At 37.5% G+C, this 25,758-nt stretch overlaps 2 protein-coding genes across 5 annotated transcripts in view; one reads left to right on the forward strand and one right to left on the reverse strand.

The window, feature by feature from the left end:
- The window catches only part of RTF2 (replication termination factor 2), a 61,870-nt gene that overhangs the window by 25,179 nt on the left and 10,933 nt on the right, over positions 1–25,758 (forward strand). The gene's annotated exons all lie outside the window — the stretch shown is intronic.
- On the reverse strand, positions 750–23,861 carry LOC132773108 (beta-1,3-galactosyl-O-glycosyl-glycoprotein beta-1,6-N-acetylglucosaminyltransferase 7-like). 4 transcript variants are annotated; one of them, XM_060772068.2, is made up of 6 exons: positions 23,735–23,861; positions 8,657–8,833; positions 8,169–8,282; positions 5,362–6,393; positions 3,832–3,927; positions 750–1,137 (listed from the first exon to the last, which is right to left on the reverse strand). In XM_060772068.2, the coding sequence occupies exons 4-6, from the start codon at positions 6,332–6,334 to the stop codon at positions 923–925; spliced, it is 1,284 nt and encodes a 427-aa protein (XP_060628051.1). In that variant the 5' UTR covers positions 6,335–6,393; positions 8,169–8,282; positions 8,657–8,833; positions 23,735–23,861; the 3' UTR covers positions 750–922. The 4 variants fall into 4 exon arrangements, with proteins under 4 accessions (XP_060628051.1, XP_060628050.1, XP_067324305.1 ...); XM_060772067.2 differs by lacking the exon at positions 23,735–23,861 and adding an exon at positions 13,020–13,305; XM_067468204.1 differs by lacking the exons at positions 8,169–8,282; positions 23,735–23,861 and adding an exon at positions 13,020–13,305.

Raw genomic sequence — 25,758 nt, forward strand, 5'->3', positions numbered from 1 at the left:
AGTCATGCTGGAGGACTTTCAAATTTCCACAAAAGTGATCTCTCTAGTCCTCTGCCAAAAGTTGATCATAGAATCAAGGTGAAAGATCTAGATCAGGTATGAGCAAACTTTGGTCCTCCAAGTGTTTTGGACTTCAACTCGCACAATTCCTAACAGCTGGTTGAAGTCCAGAACACTTGGAGGACCAAAGTTTGCCCATGCCTGGCCTAGAGATTCCTAGATAAAGATAATCAAATCCACAAAAGTTAAAACTCGTAAACACGGAGGGCAAACTATCCCATAACTAAGTTCAGTCTTGCTGAGCTCAATGACTCCATCCCAGAAATTGTTGGACTGCAACTTTGAATTTTTCCCATTAGTTATGCTGCCAAGGACTGATAAGAGTTGCAGCCCAAATACAACTGGGGGATGGCAATTTCCGTACCCCAATCTATTTTAAACTTTGGCAAAATCTAATGTGGTTTTAAATTATGCATCAGTTTATTAGAGCAAGATTTATCTGAGAAGATGCATTCCTTACTAAGTGATTTTTAAAGCACCTCTTTTAAAATGTGAACACATGTGAATGCTAAAAGTACTTTTAAAATATACTGTAAAACCTTTTAGAAAGTTGGGACTCAATCTACAGTAAAGGAACAATTCTTACTAATTAATTAACAAACGGGTCAGCCACATAGTATATTTATTGCTATTGGAATGTTTGAGAGGGGATTAGATTTAAAGAAGTCAGTATTGGTAATGGTACCAAATTCAGTCCACACAAATTCCTTCTTTTATTAAGTTTTTTTCCGTTTTTGTTAGACAGTATGATACTGTATAGTCCAGATTCCACAGCTTTATGTTCTTTGGAATTTACAGCATTTTTTTAAAAAAAACAACAACTCCAAACTTCCTTTTGTTTTGCTTATCTTCCAAATATTGTTCATGGATGTTGGCTTTCATGTCCTTGCAGATGCCACTGTTCTTCTAATGGGACTTCTGCCTGTTGGAGTACTTTTTGCCTGAAATGCCTCTCTAAGCATTCCATAACAAGCGGAGAGGCTGCTGTTTCAAATTTGTTGGCAAACAGATGAGGAGATTCAGCAATCCACTTTAAGTCTCCAAGCCCATACACACAAATGTCTCTGACATAAAGACCTGCAAAACAGAAATTGCTAATTAAAATCTCTAATTGGGTATATTCCAGGAAAGGAAACATTCAATTACAGGCAGATGTTATATAATAAAAGTAAAGAAAGTTGGTTCTCCATCCTAAATCAGACTTCATAGAAATACCATGCCATGCCACCAATGCTTCATTTGCTTTTGATTCAATTCTGGTGACATCTCCTTGAGTCATATTAATCAAGGACATGGCTTCTCAGATATATGTTTAGGGATCAGGTGAGTTGGATGGTGGAAGGACCATAGGAACAAAGAGGGCTCTTGTGCTCTTCCCTTTCAATTGTCCATTTCACATTTTATTTTGGAATTATTTACTCAAGAAGCAATCCGATTGTTGCAGTACAGCAGTAGTGAAGCTATCCTTGCTAATGAGAGAATAAATGTCTGTTTGTCATCATATACGACTGTGAGGAGTTGTGTATTTCATGGTGTTGAGGCCTGTGAAGCCTCTGAGGAAGAGGACGAGGATGTTTTGGTTGATCCTGGTGTTTCTGTTGAGGAAAGTGACAGTATTTTTCAAGACGACGGGAATGTTTTGAGTAGATCTGTTGTTTGGGAAACAGGCAATGATTGTCATGAGAATCAGCCAGGGATTGACTCTGAAAGGAATATGGAGGAGACAGGAGGGTTACAGATAACCCAGCATTTACAGATTAGGAGGGATAGTGTGAAACAGACAAATCCAGTATTCCCAGAGACTGAAAGATAAACAAAGGGAACACAGGTATGAGAAAGGATGATGTCATGGGCAAGAGGGAGTATTTTTAGGAATTGCAGTCAATGTTCGGTGGGGAGATCAACATTGGATTTCCATGTGTCAGAGTGTTAGGAGTTTTGTTCTTGGATCTGTATCTTGTTTTCCTGTTTAGATTCCATGTCTCCTGTTTGGATTATAAATCTTGTTTCAAGTTTAAAGCCTTTGGGATTATACTCGAGTTCAAATACCAAGTGCAACAACCCTTGGATTACAGTTTCTTGCTTTTGCCTTAGGTGATTTTGGAAATCTGAATAAGATAGGAGTTGGTCCTTGCTTTTTGTTAAGCTTCTGGAAATCTAGCTCATGGATGTATTTTGAAACTGTTTTTATTTTAGATACTTTTTAAAAAATAAACTTACTATTCTTGTTCATTTGTGTGGTGTTTGGGTGAAAAAGGGATCAGGTCGGCGACTGGGCTGCAACACATGGGCAGAGCAACTCACAAAGTTAATTTAGTAGATTGGTTCCCAATTTTTTAAAAAAATCTCTATTACTAATATAGGTAGGAATAAAATTTTGAAAATTACAACCTAAGTCAAGTTGCATCATAAAGGAGGATCCAGTCAGTCATTGTCAAACATGTCAAGTTTATTGACATTTTGAAGGCATGGGGGAAGGAATAGAATTTTTTAGAAAATTCTGAAAATGCAAAATCCCCTTTTACAGACTGAAATAACTTTGGGACTACACAATGTATTATATATAATATAAATACTTAATATAATGTATTATGTACAATGTGTTCAACAGCTCATACCAGTCCACAGGCAACCACTTTTGAGTAGCTTTGCTGTACATAATCCTTTACCGGCTGCAGTTTTTAGAAAGAATGTGGAGAAGGGAGTACATTTGTATTTCCTTAAAACATTTCAATTTTCATCTTAAAATAAAATGTTCAATAATATTTTCTCAATTTTTCTGAGGGGAAGGGGATTCCTTCAGTTTTTCTTCCACTGGGCTTTCACCGCTTTAGTTTTTATCACTAGACTAGGTGGTGCCCTGATGTATTCAAAATCATTTCCTACTTCTACTTGCATCAATAGATGGAAAGCTATGTATCTATGTAGGGTTTTAAGTAATGTTTCTTCCTATTAATTACAGTCATTTAGTCAAGAATTTCCCTGTGTAAAAATGTTTCCATCATATACGTATTTGCATCTAGGGTGGGCACCATACTGTTCTACGTATGAGCATTTGGGTCAAGAGTCTCTAACCTTTCTTTAGTTGTATCCCTCTCTGAATCCTCAGAAGAATAAAAACTAAATTCTCAAGTGGAAGGGGAGACGTTATTGCTGAAAGTGGCTTGTTATGCTAAAAACTCATCAAGCCATATCTTTGTAAATATAATCAGATCAGTTCCAAAGTTAACTTCTTTCCCTAAAGCTATGCTAATAAGCATTGTGGTGTAGTGGTTAATCACAATATCAAAGTACAACTGGGGAAATCAAAGTTGAAATCCTTAACCAGGAAACTAATTCATAAAGCTAATTGTATGACTCTGGACATGTCATCCATGGTCATTGTCTACAGAGGAATAAATGGAACAGAAATCAGCATGTAAACTACCTCAAACTCCCTTGAAGGAAATTTAAATAAACAATGATAACCTTAACCAAACATGTAATATACATGTGAATGTATGCTTGCTATTTTTTTCGGAATGAATAGTGTACATATTGTGCTTAAGTTCCAAGAACAATATTAAGTGATTTAATAGCTCAGAAATGGATGAACCCTATAAATACAGTGTTCAGCTCTTTCCAGCTTCTGTTTGGTTTACTGGAAATAATGTGAGCCATAATGCTCAATTCCTATCAACGAATGAAGGTTGCACATGATCGGGTATTGGCAGATAGCTCTATCTGTGTGTCTTGAACAGAATTCATTTGTATTTAGTTACAACATTTTACCTTTGCAGCCATCATGCATTTTCCCTTCTTGATCTCGCCACTTGATAGCTCGTATGTTTCCTTCCCACGTTAAATCTGGTGTAGCACCTGGAGCATCTACAACCAAATTGAAAGCTGAGTTAGCTGTGATTTTTAAATAGATATATGCATATTTGTTTGAATTTATGTGCCACACACTGGCTGGTAGTTATGGGTGCCCCTCCCCCCCCCCAATATGTGGGACGTAGTTGTCTATTTATAGTGTTGTTTTTTCATTTCACAAGGTAAACTTGTTAGTCAGCTATCCTTGTTCTATTTTCAGAAGTGTTATTCTGAAGTTTATAGTAGCAATGTTCACCTTATAATCTACAAAGCAAATAAAACCTATTCCATCCTATTTCTCCTTAAATCTGTACATTTTCAGGACTCTCCCAGTACTTTATTAAAGGTGAAATCTTGAGTCCTGATATTGAAAAGGCTGTCTTAAAACTCTGCCAAGAATGAACTTGCACTTTTAGAAAAAAGGATTTGGCTTCAAATGGTTCATTTGGGGGAAAAAACCATGAAGGCTAAGATTTGGAAGAGTGTGACCATGTATGATATGTTTGGGGGGGGGGGGTCTTCAATGCAGGGCTGTAGCATAACCACCTCCATGACTCCCAGTGATTGCAAGGAGCAGACTCTGAAGCTGAAGTCCCTCAGGATAATCTGCCTAGGTCTCCATGTCAGGAAAGAATGGAGCAAAAAGCAAAAGGGAGGAAGGGTATAGCTTTCTTTTTCTTTCTTTTTTCTTTGTCATTCTCATTATTTCTTTTCCCTCTCTCCATTCTTCATTCCCACCCATGGTAGGGTCAAAATGTTTATTTTCCTTAACTATGGAAATGATCACCAGTAAAGAGATTTTGAGATTGTACTGATAGCCACATATGATACTAAGTACTATGGATACTGTAAGGATGAATGCTGCTGATTCCAGCGCAGTTGATGTTGTGTTGATGAGCTAGCAAATATGACATCCTTTGAAAATGACTTTGTATGGTTCCACCAATGTCATATTTTAAGGCTCCAGATTTTCTTTGAGATGGAAATTGCTCCACATATTTGAAGTGACACATATAAATGGTGATAGCTCAGAATCAACACACTCTTTTTTTATCTTACAGGACAACAGAATACTTGGGAAATGGGTGGTGTTTAGCCAAGAACTATTGTATTTTTGTTTTAATCAGAAATGGGGAAAGCATAGGAATGTCCCCCCCCCCCCCCTTTGGAACTTTATTTGGGACACACACTAACATTGTGGTTGGTGAAACTGATATAATATATCACAAATGAGAATAGTTTTGAAGAATTATTTTTCTTCTTAAAACAAAACAGGATGATCTTGTAAACCTGATATACAATTAAACAGCCATTATCTCTCCATTTGTTTACCTATTTTAACTCAGAAGTCAGAATAATCTCATAGAATTCAAAATTTGATTAATACTTGGTAGATATTGCTAATATTGTTAAAATGACTGGTGAAAAACTGTTAGTAATTCTGCTTACCTGGTAAGCGGTTCAGGGTGACCCAGTAATGCTCATCTGGGCTGTAGGTGTCCTTTGACCATTCTAGCAGATCTTTTGCACGTGTATCCGTCAGTGTAAACTCTACAAATTTTCTTGTGAGTACATAGTAGGCACCCCCAAAATATATAGTCAAATTGTGTGGTGGATCACTTTTCAATTGCTTCGTTGGGTAAACATAAGATTTTCCTGAATGTGCATATTCTTTATAACTCACATGTGTTCGGTGCTTCATGTGAGGTGGTTGAATAATTCCTGGGGTCATATTTTTACCATTCCATTTGCTTTTAATGTATTGTACAATTTCTTTGTTAGTTTTGATGGGATAATCCTGTCCACATAAATTAATGACATAATTCCACTGATTTTTTGAATGAATCAAATCCTTCATACAGTTGATATCTGCTTGCAGTCTGGAAAATCCTGCATAAACCACCGTTTCTCTTTTTGAAGCAATAAAAATGTTCTCAAAGCAGTTAACCAGGGTTTCCACAGCCAATTTGTAATCCTTGGGTGACTTCTGATCAATGTGTATACAGTAAATATTCTGCGGCAGATAAATGGCTCTAATTAACTTTATAAACATATCTAACTCCTTGTGAATAGTGATGATGTATGCCAGGGAAAAATTTCTTTCTTCTTCCGATAGTGGACTTGTAATGAAGTGGAGTTTCTTCTGGAGTGTTGAGCAATTGCAAGGGGTTTGTATGCAAGTAAGCATTTCTCGTCTGTGGTGGTGTTGCTCGCATAAACGGCCAACTTGAGCAGCAGCACCTTTCCCATCAAAGAGGGCTGAGCAGAGCTCGTCTGGATAAGAGCCACATTCTGGTAATTCAGAGAATTCATCTTGCTCTTCTTTGGATGTGGCATCCCTTACATAGAGAAATCCAAATATGAGGATACATGCCATGATGCATATCAAAAACCCTGATTTTGCTGCCTCAAGCAGGTTCATCTTTTGCACTCCAGATGCTTTCTTTGGACCATAGTTCAGTGAATTGGTGTGTCTTCTGTCTGAGAGAGTGAAAGAGGAAAAGATCAACCATCAAACATCTACATTCTGAGGAAGGTCTAATAAGTTACCTTGTTAAAGGGAGAAAAAAGTCTCCTTGATTTTGTGCATATGATTAGATTTCATTTTGTGAAAGACAGGCTCAATTGTGTCTGGAGGACTGTTTTGCCTTTATCAGTCTACCATTTAGCTTTTGGAGTCTGAGTTTTTGTCTCCTCTATACTAAAAGCAATGTTCGTTTCTGTCTCGCTTCTCCTCTCTCTCAAACGCACACACACACACACTGTGGCTTTACCTCTCTGTAGTCTGTTGATTCTGGAACTTCCTTCCCTTCCCTACAGACACACGCAATGAATGGGAACAAGAGGAAAGTTCCAGTAGGTGCAGACAAAATGTAATGAAAGAATAAAAGAAAGGGCAAAAATGGTGATTCATGATGATTCTGTCACATGTTGGTTGTGCTTCATGGCATTGGGAATTCAACATCACTATTTTGTTTTTAGATAATAGTTTTTTTTCATCCCATGCATTCCTAACAGGAATGCAGAGAAAGTTACTTCTTATCCTAAGCTGCAACTACTTTTGAAATTATTTTGGAGGGCAAGGCAGGGTTAGTGCTTGTGGAAAAATAGGAGTCAAAACATACTTTTGGCTATATGGAACTGACACTGTTGCATACTTTTCCAAATCACATATTTGGTACCTAACTTGAAAAACGCTATTGCAACTTGCTAATAAGTATGGTTGGAACCAGAGTCATGCTTAGTGTAAATCACCTGATCTCAGGAGACCTAATGTCATGACTAACTACAGTAGTCCCATTAATTTGAATGGGTGTCCTCTGACTAAGCCTCGGGGAGTTTGTCCTTCTCACAGATAAACTCAAAGGAGAGTTTACAGATACAGTAGAGTCTTGCTTCTCCAACCTTTGCTCATCCAACATTCTGTATTATCCAACGCAGTCTGCCTGCCGCCTGGATCCACAATTGTTTCAATAAATTGCAATGTTTTGGTGCTAAATTTGTAAATACAGTAATTGCTATGTAACATTACCATGTACTGAACTGCTTTTTCTGTCAATTTGTTGTAAAACATGGTTTTGGTGCTTAATTTGTAAAATCATAGCATAATTTGATGTTTAATGGGATTTTCCTTAATCCCTCTGTATTATCCAACATCTTCACTTATCCAATGTTCTGGGGCCCGTTTATGTTGGATAAGCGAGACTCTACTGTATACTAGAGCAAGAACAGGCAAGCTGTCATCCACCTTTCCCATATTCTCATTGGCTTCAAAATGAACATTGCAAATATAAACATTCTTTGTCTGATAGGCTTTCCTGTAAATATTAGACTCCTAAGAAAACAGGATTCTAAAATTACAAGGAAGGCTGTATAGGCAGCGGTCACTCTTTCTTGCAGTTGTCTGCCATGTATATTGAGTGAACAGAACAGCAAGGGGTTTGGTGGCTGGTTGCTGGTCCCTGCTCCCTTTATCATGTGCAGAGTTTACGCAAGGAGAGTTTACCCACAACCATTATAAAACTTGCAGTAGTGCTGCTTCATTTTCCCCATGTTATTTACATTACTTTAATTAGCCACAAGAGAATACTTTTGAATATACAGTATAAAATTATACAACCTTCAAGTTTGTCCTTTAAAAAAAAAAACAGACCTGAGCAACATTTGTGGATCTAGGAGTGTTGTTTACATTTAATGTTTCCTGACCCATTTTAGCAAAATTGTTTACTATTACAAATTTCTGAATAAGCTCTTACACAAACTTGGCTTTGTAGAAGTATCCTAAGCTTCTCAATGCACCAGTGTGTTTCCTTAGAGCTCAGAAAGGAAGATTCCATCCTTGAACATTGAGATGCTGGATAAATGCAGCACTAGAAGACAGATTTAGAAACGGGAACATGGTTAAAATGCCTTGTGGCCATAAACAAACCATCACATGTCATTCATTTTACTTGCTATAGCACATGCTTGAAAACTTCACATATAAAATCAAAAGTATTATGAATTTGTCATTTTTAATCAGTCATTAATGAATTTCTCCTTTCTTATGATACAGACACAGTGCAACCAATGAACAGCACGATTACATGTATAGGAACATAAATATTTTCCCATATTGTTATAGTCTCAAAGTCTAAGCTTTAATTTAAATCAGTTATATTTTTGAAGCTGCATATTAATTCATTTTTCAAGCTCTTCAAGCAAAACATGCAAAAACATATGGAAATTTAGAAAGAATATAGACCTTGTTGTCCTTACTGACATGTCCAGGATTTCATATCGAAAGACTGTCCTTTCCCCAGACTTCATTGTGTTGAAATCTTTTCTGTGGAGTGCTGGAGGGAAGATGCATCCATTTTGCTGCTTAGTCCTATCTCTCTCTTAGTCACACTGCTCGTCTGTGGGGGCTGCCTGTGCAGGCCTAAAAAAAACAGCAAAAAAACCAATCCCCATGGAATAATGTTTGCCAGAGGGATAGGTTTACTATGTAAACATGTACATAGAAGCAAGCGTCTTAATAAGCATCCACTCAATCTGCAAATGTTTTGCACTTGCATCAGTCTTTGGGCGATGTGGAGCACAGGGGGAGGGAGGAAGGGGAGGAGAGAAGTCCCTGAAAGGTGGACGCAAGGTTTTCTGAGCAAAACAGAATCACGCGTGCTTTCCCGTTGCTACTGGCTGCCAAGTGACTAACCGGGCCAAGAATAGATTGCATAATGGCCATTGTGTGCACTGTAGTGAGGATATGAGTGTGTATGTGTGATGCTGGAGAGTGTGCATGCGATAGTTACACAAAAAGGTGGAACTGTAGAATCCAAAGTGTTGTGTTAACTATCAGCAGTTGAAGAAACTGCAAAATCACTCTGGATTTGACAGATTTGTTATCAGTTCTGTCACCACATTCAGAAGCTCATAAACACAGCATCATTTCTGCACTTCAGAAAAAGGCTTTTCAAGCTGTTTTCTCATAAATATCACAAAACTGTAGCCCCTCTTGAAATTTGTGGCCAGCGTTTCCCAGATTAAAAACAAACAAACATGTGCAGAGCAAACTGAATTACAGCCCATCTATTTTTAACCTTCCTTGACTTCAGCAACAAGCCTCTTCCTCAGTTTGATAATTTCAAAGTACAACTTTTATAAGGCAATCGTTTTCCAAGTGGCAAAAGCTAATAAAAAAGAAAAACGTGCAACAAAGACAGCCAACACCTACATTCAGGGTCACTCCATGGCAGAACAAAAACTGCAGCCTTTTTGCCCACAAGTGTCGCAGGGTGTGGGAAAGTGACACTTTTGGCTGTGGCTTCAAAAATCCCCCAGCCAGCATAGCTCCACAGGTAGGAACATGCTTCTCTCCTATTCACATTTCTGTTTGTACAAGTATATCTGTATTAAAGGCAACACTTAAAACAGATTTCTAAAGCCCATGGACTGCTCTGCATTGATTTAAAAGTAAAATTGGTGTGTTTCTAGCAAGATTGGCTAGAAAAAAATGAATCTAATTGTCCTATAATGTGTAGTGTAGTGGCTTGAGTGTTGGACTACAACTCTGGAGACCAAGGCTGAAATCTCTGCTTGGCCATGGAAACCTATTGACCAGTCACACTCTTAGCCTTAAGGGAAGGCAATGGAAAGCCCCTCTGACCAAATCTTGCTAAGTAAATCCTGTGGTAAACTCACCCTAGGCCACGTAAGTCAGAAATGACTTAAAGACACACAAAAACAACAAATAATATTTTACCAACACCCAGTCGAAAAGTATAATGCAGACTTTAATCCTTTAGAATGGAGAGAGAGAGTGGGGATCCCTGTTCAATAGGGCAGTAGACTCTGTAGCCCAGAATGTGTGTTGTGAGTTAGGCTATTTTAGATTCATGTTGCTGTTTCTGAATTTTACTTAGGTCTTTGAAATCTATATAATTTTTCCATTGTTACAACATGCCAGGACAAACTATGCAAACGCTTTTTTAAAAAACCACTTTCACTTCCTTGTGGTCAGGATTTCCCATACATACTATTGTAAGCTACTGTTTGTTCTAAATGCTGTTTGAACAGAAAGTCTGTCATCCGTTTATCTAGAAGACACAACCCAGCAGTTGACACAGTGGGATTAGATAGCACTTTTACAGAAAGTAAGCATTGACGATGCCTGTACAAAGTGTAGGAGTTTATGATTCCACCTGAAGAGAAGAGTGCACTTTTTAATGGTAATGATTACATTAATAGTTAATGATATATGGGGCAAAGCTCACTGGTAGACTATGTGCTTTGTCTGCAGACTATCCCAGTTTAGTTCCGGTATCTCCATTTCAGAGTGTCAGATAACAGAAATGGGAAAGATTTTTGCAGGAAACTTTAGAGTGCATTTTCTAAAAGTGAACTGTACTGGGCTGGGTGGGAACAATGGTCTTGTAGGTGTAAAGCATCTTCATAGGTTTCTTGATTCCAGTGAATGATAAAGAGAGAACGTGTGATTTGAGTATTAGACTACAGTTCTGGAGACCAGGGTTCAAATCCCACCTGACCCATGGAAATCCATTGGCTGGGATTGGCAGGTCACACTCTTTTTGCCTTAAAGGAGGACTAAGGCAAACTCCTTGTGGACAGATCTTTCCATTAAAAGCATTACAATAAAGTTTTAAATATACAAATATACAAATATTAAAACAGTATTAAACATCATTAATATTAAAACAATTCAGATTAAATCCATAAAAACATATAAAACCACAGCAGCCCCAGACATGACCTTAAACACCTTCATCTTTAAAAGTCTTCGCCTGCCACTAGAAGGACAGCAGGGGGGGGGGGGGGCATTCTGACTCCCCTGAGCAAGAAATTCCAGAATCGAGGGGCAGCCACTGAAAAGTCCCCCTCTGGCCTGTTTGATCAGCCAGGAATAGCAAGAATACATGTAGTAGCTCCCACCTCTTCAAGGATCCTGCCCACATCCTCAGGTTGCATACATTGAAAAGTATTCATGTATATATGGTATACAGTCTCACGTTTGTCTTTACTCAGCCAGATTGCTTCCATTGGTTTTATGATTGTCTGATTCCAAACAATTATTGGTTAACAGGTTACCTCTAAATCACTATTTCAAAAATACGTTTTAAAAGAGATTGACAGATACGTTACACTGCTTATAGTTTGTAATGACTTCTAAATTCCTCATGGTTCAGGGAAACCAAGAAACAGTGGACAGATGGGATAAGGGGACGTCTAACCACTGTCCAACAATACACCTGCCAGGCACACTAAAAATCCCAAATTACGATTCCTAATATATGTTTATACAGGAAAAGAAAGGCTTTATGTGGTGACTGCCTTGAGGGTACAATATGTAAAGCAACACTGACACTGAGCCAAGGTTTCTGGGATACCTTGGGATGGGCAACTTATTCACCAATGCAAATACTGTTTTACCTCCCAGAATTCAAATGCTCTAGCTTTGCATGTTGTCATAAAAAGAAGGATATGAAGAACAATAACTATGGGGGACCTGTAGTCTCATGAATGAAATAAGGCATTTGGATATAAGTACTGTACTGTACTGTAAAGCTGTGAAAGCCAAGATGGGACATCAGATATAGATGTCTGACCCACATCAAGGTTTTCCACATGTCATTTTCCATTACAGATTAACAATCACATAATTCAAATTTATAAGAAAATGCTCACATCTCTGAGGGATGCGCGCCAGACTATATACCAGTGGGGAGAGATAAAAATCCAAATCATACTAGATCAAGAAGAACTTACAAGCAGTGCAGTACTGTACTAAACTTGGGTGCAATTTTTCTGTTTCTTCAATCATGAGATAGATTTCTTTTTTTAATATGGAAGTGTGTATGTGTGTGTGTGTGCATATATGTGTGTGCCTGTGTGTGCAAGCACGCGCACACACACACACAATCTTTTGAACAATTTATTTAAAAATCTCCCCACATTTGAGTTTTAAGAAGTTTTAAAAATTAGAGAGCAGACGAGCCCTTACAATGCAATAGAAACTAAACCCTTTTAAATTCCCATTATAGACCCTCTTCTGTCTGTATGTTTGTTTTCAGCTTAAGTTTCTCTCTTTTAAATCCTCAGGCATGTTGCCAACTAGAGATCAGCAGCTTTGGAAAGATGAATATGTTACATTGCCTTTTTACTTGTTGACCAAACAAAAATAAATTATTCTACGCTGTGTTCCAAAAACTCCTAAACCCTGGATTCAGAGTGACAGTTTTTGTTGGTTTGGTCTGTTCTGTAGTTTTGCTAAATCATGGAGACCTTTCATTTCAAAATTCTTCCTTTTGTTCAACTTCTAAAAGGTAAGGGAGATACCTACATAAAATAGAGAAGTTTAAAGCATTTTGAGTTGAAAATAAATAGGAGGAAGTTAAACTAAATCCCTCCCACCCCCCAAGAAAAACTATAAACACCTTCTCACATCTAAGTCCTCAGTGTATCAAGTTGGACTGACTGTAAGTTACCAGTAATGCTAGAACAGGAGAGAATGCTTCTGGAACATGACTATAAAGCTTGGAAAACTCACAACAACCCAGTGATTCTGGCCATGAACGCCTTCGACAATACAATGCTAGAGCAGATTTACTCACCTACTACTGAAAAACACAAGTGATTTGAAGATCCTGGAAAGAAGCTTGTTAGAATCCATTGCCCTTCAAAGCAAGTAAGTTCTTCAATTTGTTGTGCCAGCCTCTGTCACATGCATTGAGCTAATATTTAACATGAAATGCTTATATTCCTCAGTTAGCTTGTCTTAACTGCTTATGTCCCTTCTTGTTGAATTCAGCAACAATCGTATTCTGAGTAACATAATTAAAAATAGTTTTGAGCTTTTCCAGATTCCCACCACCACCACCACCACCACCAGTTGTTCTGACAGCCTTTTAAGGCAGTGAAACCAGTTTTTGTAAATGAGATCTGTAGATACTACATTGGTGTTGATTATAAATAGCCTTGGTATGTTTTTAACCTCTAGGCTGCTTGGAGAGTACAGTGCACAAGGTAAAAAATCTTGTGCATTTCTTTTCTTTAACTCTCCAGTCGCTGAAACTTTCCACAGGATGAGAGGCATGTCAGCATACTGTAAGATCTTATTTCAGGCTGCCAGTAAAGTGTGAAGACATAATGAATCACTGTGGGAAATCTGGCATTAATCCCTTCCCCTAATCTAATCTAAATAATTTCATTTCTCTTATTTTAACATATGAAGACTTTAATATGTATTTAAGCTACATTGTTCTGAGACTTAAGAGAATACATTGAGCAGCTTCTTAGTATATGATAGCTTAAAGTAGAGCGGTGGAAGGAACTTGAATCTTGTACAAGTTCAATATTGTAGAATTTGCTGTTAGTTTTTATTATTAAGTGTAGACACCTTAATGCAGTTAGGGGCTATACAAACCAGAAGTGCCCCCCCCCCCAATCTGTAGCACAATAAAGAACTGTATATGCTAACAGGTCCTACATAAAAAGCACCTCTCAATTTAGCTCCCGAGATGATGGATTGAACCGTACCCCAAAAGTGATTATCTTTGTGGAAGGCCAAAGTTTTTCCATTTCTTCCTTTCTCCTGAGCAAAATGCCAATCAGTTTGATAATTACTCTATAAAGAAGGCTGTGTTCAAATATCAACATTGAGATTTAAGAGTGCTGTGGAAGAACACAGTTTTTCTGTATTCTACTTTGAAATATTTATCTCTGTTTAACTCTGGAATGTTGGTGGGTCTTTTCAGAGTTGTGATCACCCCCCCCCCCCAATAAGGACCAAGTATTGTTGATGTTCTGGATTCAAAAGTAGTTATTTCTCACCTTTGTCTTGAATTCCAAGCATATTTTGGGAGCGGGGGGTGGGTGGATTGGCATAGCACAGTGTCTCTGAGTTCTCATCACACTTCCCAAGTCCTTCTGGTTTGTCAACAATCGTTTTATTGTATTGTCAGTGACCATTACAAAAACAGAAAAGCAAAACACCTCTGGTTGGTTCCTTTTTATTTTCTTACTAGGTCTGATTCACCTCATTTGATGTCACATCACTTGATGACTATCAGCCAAATGAGTGAATTAACTCAATTGAACAATACTGTGAGTTGACATTGACTGATATGGAAATCCTGATGATAGTGGATTAGTAAGTGGCTGATTTATTTGTTACTACCGTTAGCCAAAGATGCACATTTTGCATGAGCTAATCCAAAGACTTTCTGTCAGAGTGAGAATATTTCCCTGCTCCCCAACTGAGATTGTTTCTTCATTTTCCCTCTCATTTTCATTATCCAGCCATTTGGGATAGTGCAGTAGCCAAGAGCAAATATCAACTACAGAATTGCTCTTAAATAACTATCCTTCAGATTGCTAACTCCTTAATGAAGAAAGGGTTCTATCCTGCCAATCCATGCAGCAGATAACCGCCCTTCTTACCATGTGAGTTGGCTAGAGAGGGATTGGTTTATAGTTGTTACTCTAAAGCGGACCTACCCCTTTGATTAATGCATTTAGTGCAGTTGTTCCCAACCTTGGTCCTCTAGGAGTTTGGAACTTCAATTCCCAGAAACCCAGTTTGGCCAACGGTCAGGAAATCTCAAACCATTAAACCAGCATAGCTTTTAGTGCAACATAGGCAAGTAATGCTGATAGCTGGAATGGTCTGTGAGAATAAACAAATCCAGAAATCTGGAAATACTTTTAGTAGGATTTTATGTGTATCTCTTGCTCCTGAGCATGAGACAAGGTGTAGTTGCATTCATGTCTTGATGCTTATTTTGAACTCATTGGCTACTATATGAACAGAATGTCAGGCTAATGGGGCCTTGGTCAGATCTAACATCGCTTTTCTTATATTTGTAGTACCAACTCAGAATTTGCTAATTGGACAAGCTTTACAGTCCAGTTGAAAAAAACAGCCTTGTTTCCTTTTTGAAATTTTTCAAACAACATCCCTTTTCTATAGTTATTGAATGCAAATGACTAAATAAAAAAAACTTGATGGTCCAAGCAGTTATGAGCTTAGGTACTAGAGCACACTGAAACTCCTAATTGAAAAGAAATTGGGTAGTAGGCTAAAGATAGATAGTCGATATAATAAATGTTTGGTTATGGAAAATATTATTACTATGAATATTGTAGATTTATACTTGTATTTTGTACTGTGCACCCACCTAAAATTTTAGAAATTTTATGAAATTACATTAACTAAACTGAGGGATTGTGGTTAACTCAGAAGAGTTTTTGAAATGGCAAAATGTAATAAATTAAATTAGGCCCCAATATTTGAGGAATAGAAAGTTTGGCTTCTAATCAAATATGCATATGTATATATACTCCAGGAAAATAAGAATCCCAGAGTTGTAGATGGAAAATATTATTACTATTAGTGTTGTATGTAGATGCTTGTGTTTAGTACTAAGCACCCACCCAAAAGTCAATAAAATTTGTGAAACAATATTCACTAATAAGATTGAAATGGGCTATAAAAATTGATTGGTTATATAGAATTATATAAATTTGATGCAATACAAAAGGAGAGAAAGCATGATAATGATAAAATAACATAAATACTTCCCCTTCTAATAATTTAAATGAAAACTTTAGAATTATCTTAAATTAAATAGATAATTTAAGAAAATATTTAATGTGAAACAATGTTATGAAAAATTAAGATCAATTTTCACTGAATAAGAACTGGAAAAGAAGATCTGAAGACCAGGAGACAAAGTGAGAAGACACAAGAAGATGGAATCAATGGACTTAAAATTAAAATTACGAAATGTTTGTTAAACAAGTAGAGATGAAAACTTTTCCAATGTAACAGTGATAGCTTCGTAAAAGAATCCCCCATAGCCCAACAATCCCTGCCCTCTTTGTTTTATCCTTATGACATAGTAAATTTTTGCAAAGATGCAGCTAACCAATAACAAATCTACTATCCCAGTGATTCTTAACCTGTGGATCCCCAGGTGTTTTAGCCTACAACTCCCAGAAACCCCAGCCAGTTTACCAGCTGTTAGGATTTCTGGGAGTTGAAGGCGAAAACATCTGGGGACCCACAAGTTCAGAACCACTGTACTATCCCCAGATCTTTCTTTTTCCCTCCCTTTCCCCCTGCCTCCTACTCTCATTGTAAAAGTTCAATAAAACAATTCTTGGGAGGGAGTACTAGACCACATTTACATCATTGCATGAAACGTTTCAAGTATAGTTCATATTTTAGTACCAACTTTTATTAGTTTTTTCCCCTTTCCGTACTTTTTGTCTAGTTCTGTTGTTATCATTTTTTCTGTTTCTTCAATCCTTTAGTATGATTGCCTAAAAATTGTTGTAGGCCATAGTTTATAGTAGGTCTTACAACCAGGTGGAATACAGTTTTGATCGCATGAAATTATTCCATAATTCAGTATTTGCCTCAAACTTCCATTTCTGTTTCTTTAGACTGAGCTCTTGCTTTGATGTCATTCAGTGATTTTTTTAAAAAAAAATCTCGAGCCTAGACACGATTCAGTTATATACTATTCTAAATTACTGCTTATTAAAGTTATCCTATCAGTAATATAAATCTTGTATTATAAATTAGGAAGATAATTTGTTTCCCAAGTGTAATTATTGCCGGTGCTGCTCTTATTGTACAAAATTGAAATATGGTCATTTCTCTATACATTGGAATGGCCTCACCCCTAGCACAATTTGTTGGCTAAAGGCAGTCTAAAATCTACCATAAGACATACCTGTTTGTAGATTAGCAATTAATTATAATTTCATACTGTTAAGAGCTATTTAAAGTGGAAGACAAACTTGGACTGTGTTCTCTGAATGTGCTTCTTATTATCTGGCAACTTTTAAACCTTCCTGGTTCTTCATCCAGCCTGTTCGTTGCTAAATGAAAAAACAATTACAAAATGATACCGCCCTTCCTTGAACATGTATTATTTCAGATAAAATGTGGCCTGAACGTCCTCTCTTCCTTTGTGAAGGAGAAATATGAAACAGGCTAATGGAATGAAGCTTTCGGAGAAATGCAATTGTTGATAGTCCCATTCTTATTTCCTGTACATTCTTTTGTAACACTCTATTAACAGTCTATTTCAAGAATTCAGTACTGGAGTTAATAGCCTATCAAGGTGTTTACTGCTTGGAAATACCTTAGCCTTTATCTATTTCACTATTTCAAGTTTTGTTATTATATAAATGTTTAAAATATGTGTCTTTGGGGCATGCATACATAGTTTGATTTGGCACACATCTGATCCATGCATGTGACATAGCTTCTGTGTATAGCCTTGTTAGTTTCCCTGCATCATGTGTATGAGGAAATGTGATGTTCCAAAAGAAAGAATAGCTTAAACTACTAAGAGTCTTCTGGCATCTTCAGGATTTACAAATGAAGAGATTTTGGTGGCTACAGTCTGTTTCATCAACTGCAACAATTGAGAGTTGTGGCTCAGATGCCCACTGGCCTCATATATCCCTTACTAGCTGTCCCCAGCCATGTGTTGCTGTGGCCCAGTCTGGTTAAATGGAAAAGAAAGATAAGAGAAAGATCAGGTTACTAATATATTTCATTTCACAGTGCTTGTGGGTATACATTACGCATTTCCTGTGCAGAGATAGAGATTGTGTGGTTTGCCAACTCTTAAACATACAACATATAATTGTCCATGTGAGAAGCAATCCATGTGTAGATCTAAACCACACAATTCTTAAGATTGGCCCTGAGCTTTATAGATGGTGACTGCAAATGCCAATCAAATAGAGAATTGCAATCTCTTAAATTGAAATGGCATATCCGTTGGAATCATAGGAATGGGAGGAATGAAGACATCTTCAACCCAGAATATCAAGGCAGATAATCCACAATGTCAGCTTTGTACTGGGTTAAATGTCAATGTAGACTTAGGGCCCTCCCTTACAGCTATATAACCCAGAACATCAAGGTGAATGAATTGTTTATTGTACCAGCCATAGGCCATGACAGCACATAATATACAACTGTTAAAAGTACAATAAGCACTTTCCAATATAAATATTAAAACTTATTCTATATACTGGCTCTTTAAAATTATAGTAGCAGTGACAAGTGTCTGATTTGTATCATCCCAAACTATCTCCATTTCTAGCCTCTGCTGTGGACTTTACTAATTTAGCTCGGATCTTTTGGGCTGAGACTGCAAAAGTGGCAATCTTTAATGTTATGTTTTTTGGAATAATCTTCTAAGTCACAAAATAACTGCACACTGTTGCCATGCTGCCCTTTCTTCCAAAAGGGTTCCCAGAAGATTGTTTCAAGGGTTGTTATATAAAGGGTAATGTGACAATAGTGTATTAAATCCTCTCTTTCCCCAGACCCACAAAGTCATTGGGCATGAGATATACCTCTATATCAGTCGTTCTCAACATGTGGGTCCCCAGGTGTTTTGGCCCACAACTCCCAAAAATTCCAGCCAGATTATCAGCTGTTAGGATTTCAGGGGAGTTGAAGGCCAAAACATCTGGGGACCAACAGGTTGAGAACCACTGCTCTCTATCTTCCCTCTAGCCAGCCTGATGGATTGTTTGGAAGCGGAGGGCTTTAAATGCTTTTCTAAGGACTACAGACATTAAGTCTTGAAGCTATTGTTGACAATATTGGTCTTCTTTAGTAGAGGATACCAAGTGGTGAAATCCTGCTGTTTACTAGTTCGCAAGTTATCAGTTGCACCCATCTTAAAGATTTTGTCTCTTATCGCTTTCTTGCAAAACATCAAGGCAGATCATCTGCAATGTCTGCTGTGAACTGGTTTATTTGAGTCCAAACTGCCATGTAACCCTGTTCAATGTGGATCGGAACTTTAAGACATAGGAGGCCCAAAGGAGCCCCAATGAAGTAAATAATAAACATACAATGACATTCCTGAGGGTGGGGGTGGCATTGGAGGAGGAAAGGAAAGAGGAAGGCTCGCCCCTCTCAGATGAGGCAATGATTAACAGCGAGGGCTTTTTAAAAGGGAAGCTTTGAAGTTAGGGAAACCCAATGGAGGGGGTGTGATGCACATGCCCGCGCTACCAAATACACACACAGAGGCCAAGAGACGAGGCCAGCCTTACCTGACCAAAGAGGCCTGGCTGAGTGGGTAAGTGACCGAGGCGCACTCCCTCTCCCTTGGGCACGACTTAAGAGTGAGGCAGGGAAGCAGTGTTGAGGATGGAAGGTGAAAGCATGGCCTTGAGGGCCACCCCTGCTTTGCGCCCTCTTCAGTGCCGAGACAAAGAAGGACAACAATAAACTATACTCACAAAATGAATGCTATGGTAAACGACACATCTCAATTCTAACACAATGTCACTCTAAACCAGTGGTTCTCAACCTGGGGTCCCCAGATGTTTTTGGCCTACAACTCCCAGAAATCCTAACAGCTGATGAACTGGCGGAGGTTTCTGGGAGTTGTAGGCCAAAAACATCTGGGGACCCCAGGTTGAGAACCACTGCACTAAACAATTAAATAAAAATGAAACTACATAAAAATGAATGAAAACGTAATTTAGCAATGCATTCGGAAACTTTGAAATAGAATTGTAAAGTATGTAGTATAGCGTGTGTTGCCCGTGTCCAGCAGATGGTGCTGTTTTTCCTGAAAAGCATATTTTTACCTGTCACAGGTGTTACATCTATACAATAGTAGGTATGTAAAAATATAAAACACGTGCCTGTTCAAAAGCTATGTTGTGTCAAAATTTGAAAGCAATCGGTGAAGTATTTTGGGAGATTTTAGATTTTGAATAAACAAATATTTACATTTTATTTATATAGATAAACTAGATTTTATACTTGATTTTGTGTTATGGATGCTATTTTCTTATTTATTTGTGAATCTCAATATGGAAAGTATGGGGATTTTTTCTGAATAGAGGAGGATCTTCCTAGCGTACTGAGGTCGTCTTATTGATGTGTAGCCTCCAGACTATATCAGAATGATCTAAATCACATAAAGAATCTTCTTTTTTCAAAATAAATCTTATCTTTATAGAGAATTTGTTTGGAGTTCTTTCCCCTTTAAGTGGGGGTTCATCAGATTTTCACAAGAACTTATAGGTCTGAAGCAGGAACCTGTGACTTTACAGCTATGACTAATTTGTTAACTTTTTCAGGGGCTTGTCCCACAGCAGAGGCAATTGTCAAGGATGGAGGTCTCATCCCACTATACCTTGCATTACTGACCTCCCCAAGAGTAATATGGAAGCAGTGTTCCCCTTACTCTGTACAACCATCTTCTCCCTGGGAGCATGCTTATGTATTATGTCTGTAACCTAAATCTTTACAAAGAAATCTGACATGGCTTCAGTAGGAGAATTTGTAAAATTGTACCCTTCGCAGATTTTTCCCCAGAGAGGCTACAACAGATTTGATGTTGCAGATATGATCACTGTGTCATCAGTTGATGACTTTCCACTTACAAAATGTCGAGAACCAAGCACCACAAATAAGTTTGTGTGCGATCTCAAATTAGCAGCTTTCAATAGAAGCAACTCTCTCAAAAAGTCAGTGAGTAATTGGCACACATACATGAATCAGTCTTGAAAGAGGTTTAAAACCAGTACAAATGTCTTATACCTTGATGCAGTTCAGTCCTTCCCACTTCACTTCTATGACACACTAGTTTGCACTGCACATGAAAAAATAGTTGTTTTGCGGTTTGATGATATGAACATATTGACGTACATTCATAATCTGAGATTTTAAAAACCTGCGGCCAGAAAAGCATATAAAGGTATATAGAAAACAGAAAGTCTGTATTAGTTGTGGCACGTTAGAAAAGCACACCTGCTTCACACTCTTTTGAATACTTCTTGACACTCCCTGTTAAGGAGTGCAACTGAAGAGATTCAGATTTGTGGGCAGGGGCAGAGGATAAAAAGATGTCCTTTGTGATCAACAGGAAGCCATAGTTAGATAGGCAGGGAAATTCCAAACCAGCAGTCTTCTAATTTCTGAGCCTCGCACTGATATAGTCTCGGTTTCTAGTTTCTTTTTCAGTTGCCAGTTGATTTAGAAGAATTTTCTTAGGAGGAAAGCAGAGGTCTCATGCATTTTATAGAAACTTCCATACAAGACACTTTGTTTTTGTTAATGCTATATCATTTCATGCCTTACTTGCATAGGAAACCAGACAAGGGAGCAATCCCAGCCTGGTGCACTCACAGTGTATTAGGCTACAGTTCTCATCATCTTTAGTTAACCTGCTTTGCTTGAATGTAGCATAGTTTTTCCTATTTGTATTCCCGTTAGTTTCCTAATTTCATTTTTATAACTTTGTAGCTCTATGAACCCTTTCATTCACGGGTTACTTTCCTGAAAACATTGTTAGGGATAGGATTTCATCCATGTTTACTCATGACTTAGACAAGTGATAAGAAGGTAAGTGTTATGGCACAGAAGAAAATCTCATTAGAGTTCAGTTACATCATATTCTTAACAGTAGACAATATTTATTTTAGATTGTAGCCTCTTGGCAGTTGATTTCTGTCTATGTAACTGTGTAGAGATACTGTATACATAACATAATTTTGTCTCTGCTTACATTGAAATCCCTTAATACTAACACATCACATCCCAGGCAAAATGGCCACCTGTGACTCTAACACAGGGGTTCTCAACCTATCGGTCCCCAGGTGTTTTGGCCTACAACTCCCAGAAATCCCAGCCAGTTTACCAGCTGTTAAGATTTCTGGGGGTTGAAGGCCAAAATATCTGGGGACTCGCAGGTTAAGAACCACTGCACATAATTATAAATGGGCTAGAAATGATGGAAGTGGAATATATAAGTGAGCTAGAAATTATGGAAGCTCCCATTTTTGTTTTTGGAAAATGGCATTCATAACCTTTTGGGAAAATGCATTTTGGAGATCATAACTTTTTCTGATTTTTAATATCTTTGTCTGATGTGCCAAAGTTCCAAATAGCTTCCCAATCTATTTTATACTTTGAATTTATGTTCTGCTCCCCACCCAACCACCAAAAGATATCACTGCTTGTAGATTTGGGGTTTTGTTGTATTATTGGGCTGGTAACAGTGCCAGAGGATGGCAGCTGGGACAAAACTAGGCAGGTTCTTAGTGACTATTGTGAGATCTTCATGCGTCTGAGATATTACATAGCAGAAAATTGGGATGTCATATTTTGATAATCTCATTTCTTGAGTTTTCTTTAATAGCAAATTGTAAATCAGATAATAAAAGGAAAGTTTGGAGAAGTGCAGGCAATCTCTATTTAAAGCTCTGGAAACACATAGCTCCTGGTCTCAACTTCTATTGCTATGCGATATGATATCTCCTTCTTGCACTGCCTCCAGTCTCTTCACCTTTTTTTTCTCCATTGGATCTATATAATCATTACATTTCTAAGAAAATCCATTTGCAGTACACATTATGCAAGGAATATATACAGCTATACTGAATTTGAATGTGTTGTTCTAATAACAGCATATCCATCTTTTGAACCCAAATTGCTGTACATGTATAATATTATAAATAATAATAATAATAATAATAATAATAATACTTTATTTATGCCCAGCCACCATCTCCCAGAGGGACTCAGGGTCGCTCACAAAGCACTTGAGGTGCAAACATGCAAAATACAAAAAGTGGAAAGACAATAACGCAAAGCAATAACAACTAACATAAACATCATAAAACCCTCAGTAAAATGCAACAATAGCTGTAGAAAAAAAACAAACTACTATCAGTATCAGTCTCATAAAATGCACGGTGAAATAATCCCTAGGTCCTCCAGTTTCTAAACATGGTCAAAGGCCCTGTTTGCCCCACCATATCTTGAGCAATGATAAATCTATTTGCCCCCAAGGAACCGGGAAATTGAGGCATCTGTTAGATGTTTTGTCTTATGTCTGATATAACAGGCCGTGTTTTCTATTTAATTTTAGTTGTTAAGTCATAATTTGTTTTTATATATGTTGGCTTGCCAAATTTCATTACTATCGATGTATTATTGTTGAGTTCAGGCATGGAATGTTTGCCTTTTATGTTTGAAATCTGCCTTGAATCCCTCCGGGGAGATAGGGCAGAATATAAATAAATTGTTGTTGTTGCTACTGCTGCTACTGTTGTTGTTGTCGTCTAAAAAATCATGTCTTCAATTGTATATGAAAGGCTTGGATAGTGGGAGCTAGCCTAATCTCCAAAGCTTTTTCTTTCGTAAGCAGGTGACAGAAGATGTATCAGATGCCTCTGTAATTCCCACACTTGATATATGTTGCCTCACGAAGATATACATTTTAACCATAAACCAACAGCATATCAAGACAGCAATAACACTTACCCTCAAACGTCAAGTGAGAACACACAGCAAGGTTTCCTCAGGAACATCACACATGAGCACTTGCCTTTAAAATGTGCTTTGATACCGCATCACATTGAAAACATGCAGAGTACCTAAATGTGCTTTCAGCTCTGTGGAGTTCTGTTTTAAAGGCTTCCTGTTACGTCAATCAGACCCTTGTTTATAGGAAGAGTGATTATCGAGGAGGCCAGAGGAAAAGGAAGTAGGCAAAAAATGAAATCATGGTGCTGAACAAAAAATAAATAAAAAATCCCCAAACCATTAAGTGCTACTTGATCTACCTCTAATTTTCTCATCAGTTGACATCTGTTACCCACCAATGAATGTTGTTTCCATCTTTTTAAGAGGCAAAGTAATTTTGCTTTCTGAGTGTGCATGCAAATGTTGCCAGGATGTTTTGTTTATTGTCTAGCAATAAACAAGAAATTGATACCAGTAACATTTGAGCTTTGCTTTCTTTCAAGCCCAGTTTTTTAGTTGTTTTTTTTAAAACCCCATTTATATTGGATGGAAATGTGATAGCTTTCATTGTGTGTTGATGTCACTGGTTGGGTTTGTCCAGTCTTATCATTTTCTTCTTTTTACTCCTATATTTATGCTGCTAGCTGTGACTAGAACAACTTCCTTCCATCTGTCAAGCATCCTAGAGCATTGAATATGTCTCAGTAGCAATCATGTTTGGATGTATATGAATGAAAATGGATGCTTTCAACTAGAGAGGCACCACCAAGAGTGTTCGTTCAGAGAGTAGGCACATTAATGTAATCCACAGGAGAAAAAGTGCGACATACCTCCACGTGCTCAGTAGATGGCTGGGGTTTTTTTTTGGGGGGGGGGGGGAAGCAGTGTATTTCAGTTTATACATATTTCACTGTCCTGCAGGGGCTACTTAAAAAATAAATATATTATAAATATCTATTCATATTTCAAATTAAAGCGTATTATGTATGTATAATATAATTATGTGTTGTCTTTTTAATTTTGCCTTACATTTATATTTATTTTTATGTTGTTATGTGCCTCTGGAAAAAGGACACTGAAATATTTATAGGCTGTAATGTATTGGGCTTTTTCCAAAATAAAACTAGTCATCCACTGGGTTCTTGAGCATGTATCTCCTTTTTCCCCTATAGATTCTGTAGTGTAGTCTTAATTTTTTTTGTCTCTTCTGTAGTAATATAATGGTATAATTATATGATTATAAATGATTTTAAGTGGGCTAGAAATGATGGAAGCTCCCATTTTTGTTTTTGGAAAATGGCATTCATAACTTTTTGGAAAATCATAATTTTCGCCTTTAGAGATCATAATTTTATAAGAAAATGATGACTTTTCAGAGAACCCTTTAGAGTATAGCAATAAACAAGAAGTTTTGGTATACAACCAGATATGTTTATGCAAGGCAATGGTTTCAGTTGTTAGACTGAATAACCTGTTATCTCTGATCAGTTAGGAAAACAGATTTGCGAGTGCATAAAAACAACAGTGTTCAGAAGTGTTTTTTAGTGCCCAAAAATATTCTCCCATAAAACAACTTGTTTTATATCATGCTCTCAAGAGACAAAAGTGAAGCAGACTTGGATATAATAACGTATTTGGTTTACTGACAACCTTCATGTGTTCAGCATTCACAGGTACAAAACGTATCAGTCCAGGTTCAGATATGTTTGAGGTGATTCTGTGTGCCATCCAGACAGGGCATTTCTCTTATAACAAAATAGCTACCAACAGGTCACATATTCAGAGAGAGAGGGGGGGAGGGAGGGAGGGAGGGAGCGTGTTGTCTGCACCCCCTTTTATAACCTCTCAGAAACAATCGAGTAAAGGAAGTTGCATACCAGAACATACATATAGAAAACAGTAAGCAACAGGATCATATATAAACATTACTAGAGGAGACTTGAAGAAGGTTGTCATTTCCAACACTTGCAATACGCTTGTAAATAAAAGGCTCATTATAATGTAAGATTAGAGAACTGGTTACCAAGTAGATAATAAAAAAT

This window comes from Anolis sagrei, chromosome 4, assembly GCF_037176765.1.
Source record: "Anolis sagrei isolate rAnoSag1 chromosome 4, rAnoSag1.mat, whole genome shotgun sequence".
Taxonomy (NCBI): Eukaryota; Metazoa; Chordata; class Lepidosauria; order Squamata; family Dactyloidae; genus Anolis; species Anolis sagrei.

Coding starts and splice junctions, on each gene's coding strand:
- LOC132773108 (XM_060772068.2), bottom strand. CDS start 6,334: ATGAACCTGCTTGAGGCAGCAAAATCAGGGTTTTTGATATGCATCATG. Junction 3,928..5,361: donor CACCCTGAACCGCTTACCAG/GTAAGCAGAATT, acceptor ATTTGGTTGTAG/ATGCTCCAGGTGCTACACCA. Junction 1,138..3,831: donor AATGCATGATGGCTGCAAAG/GTAAAATGTTGT, acceptor TCTGTTTTGCAG/GTCTTTATGTCAGAGACATT.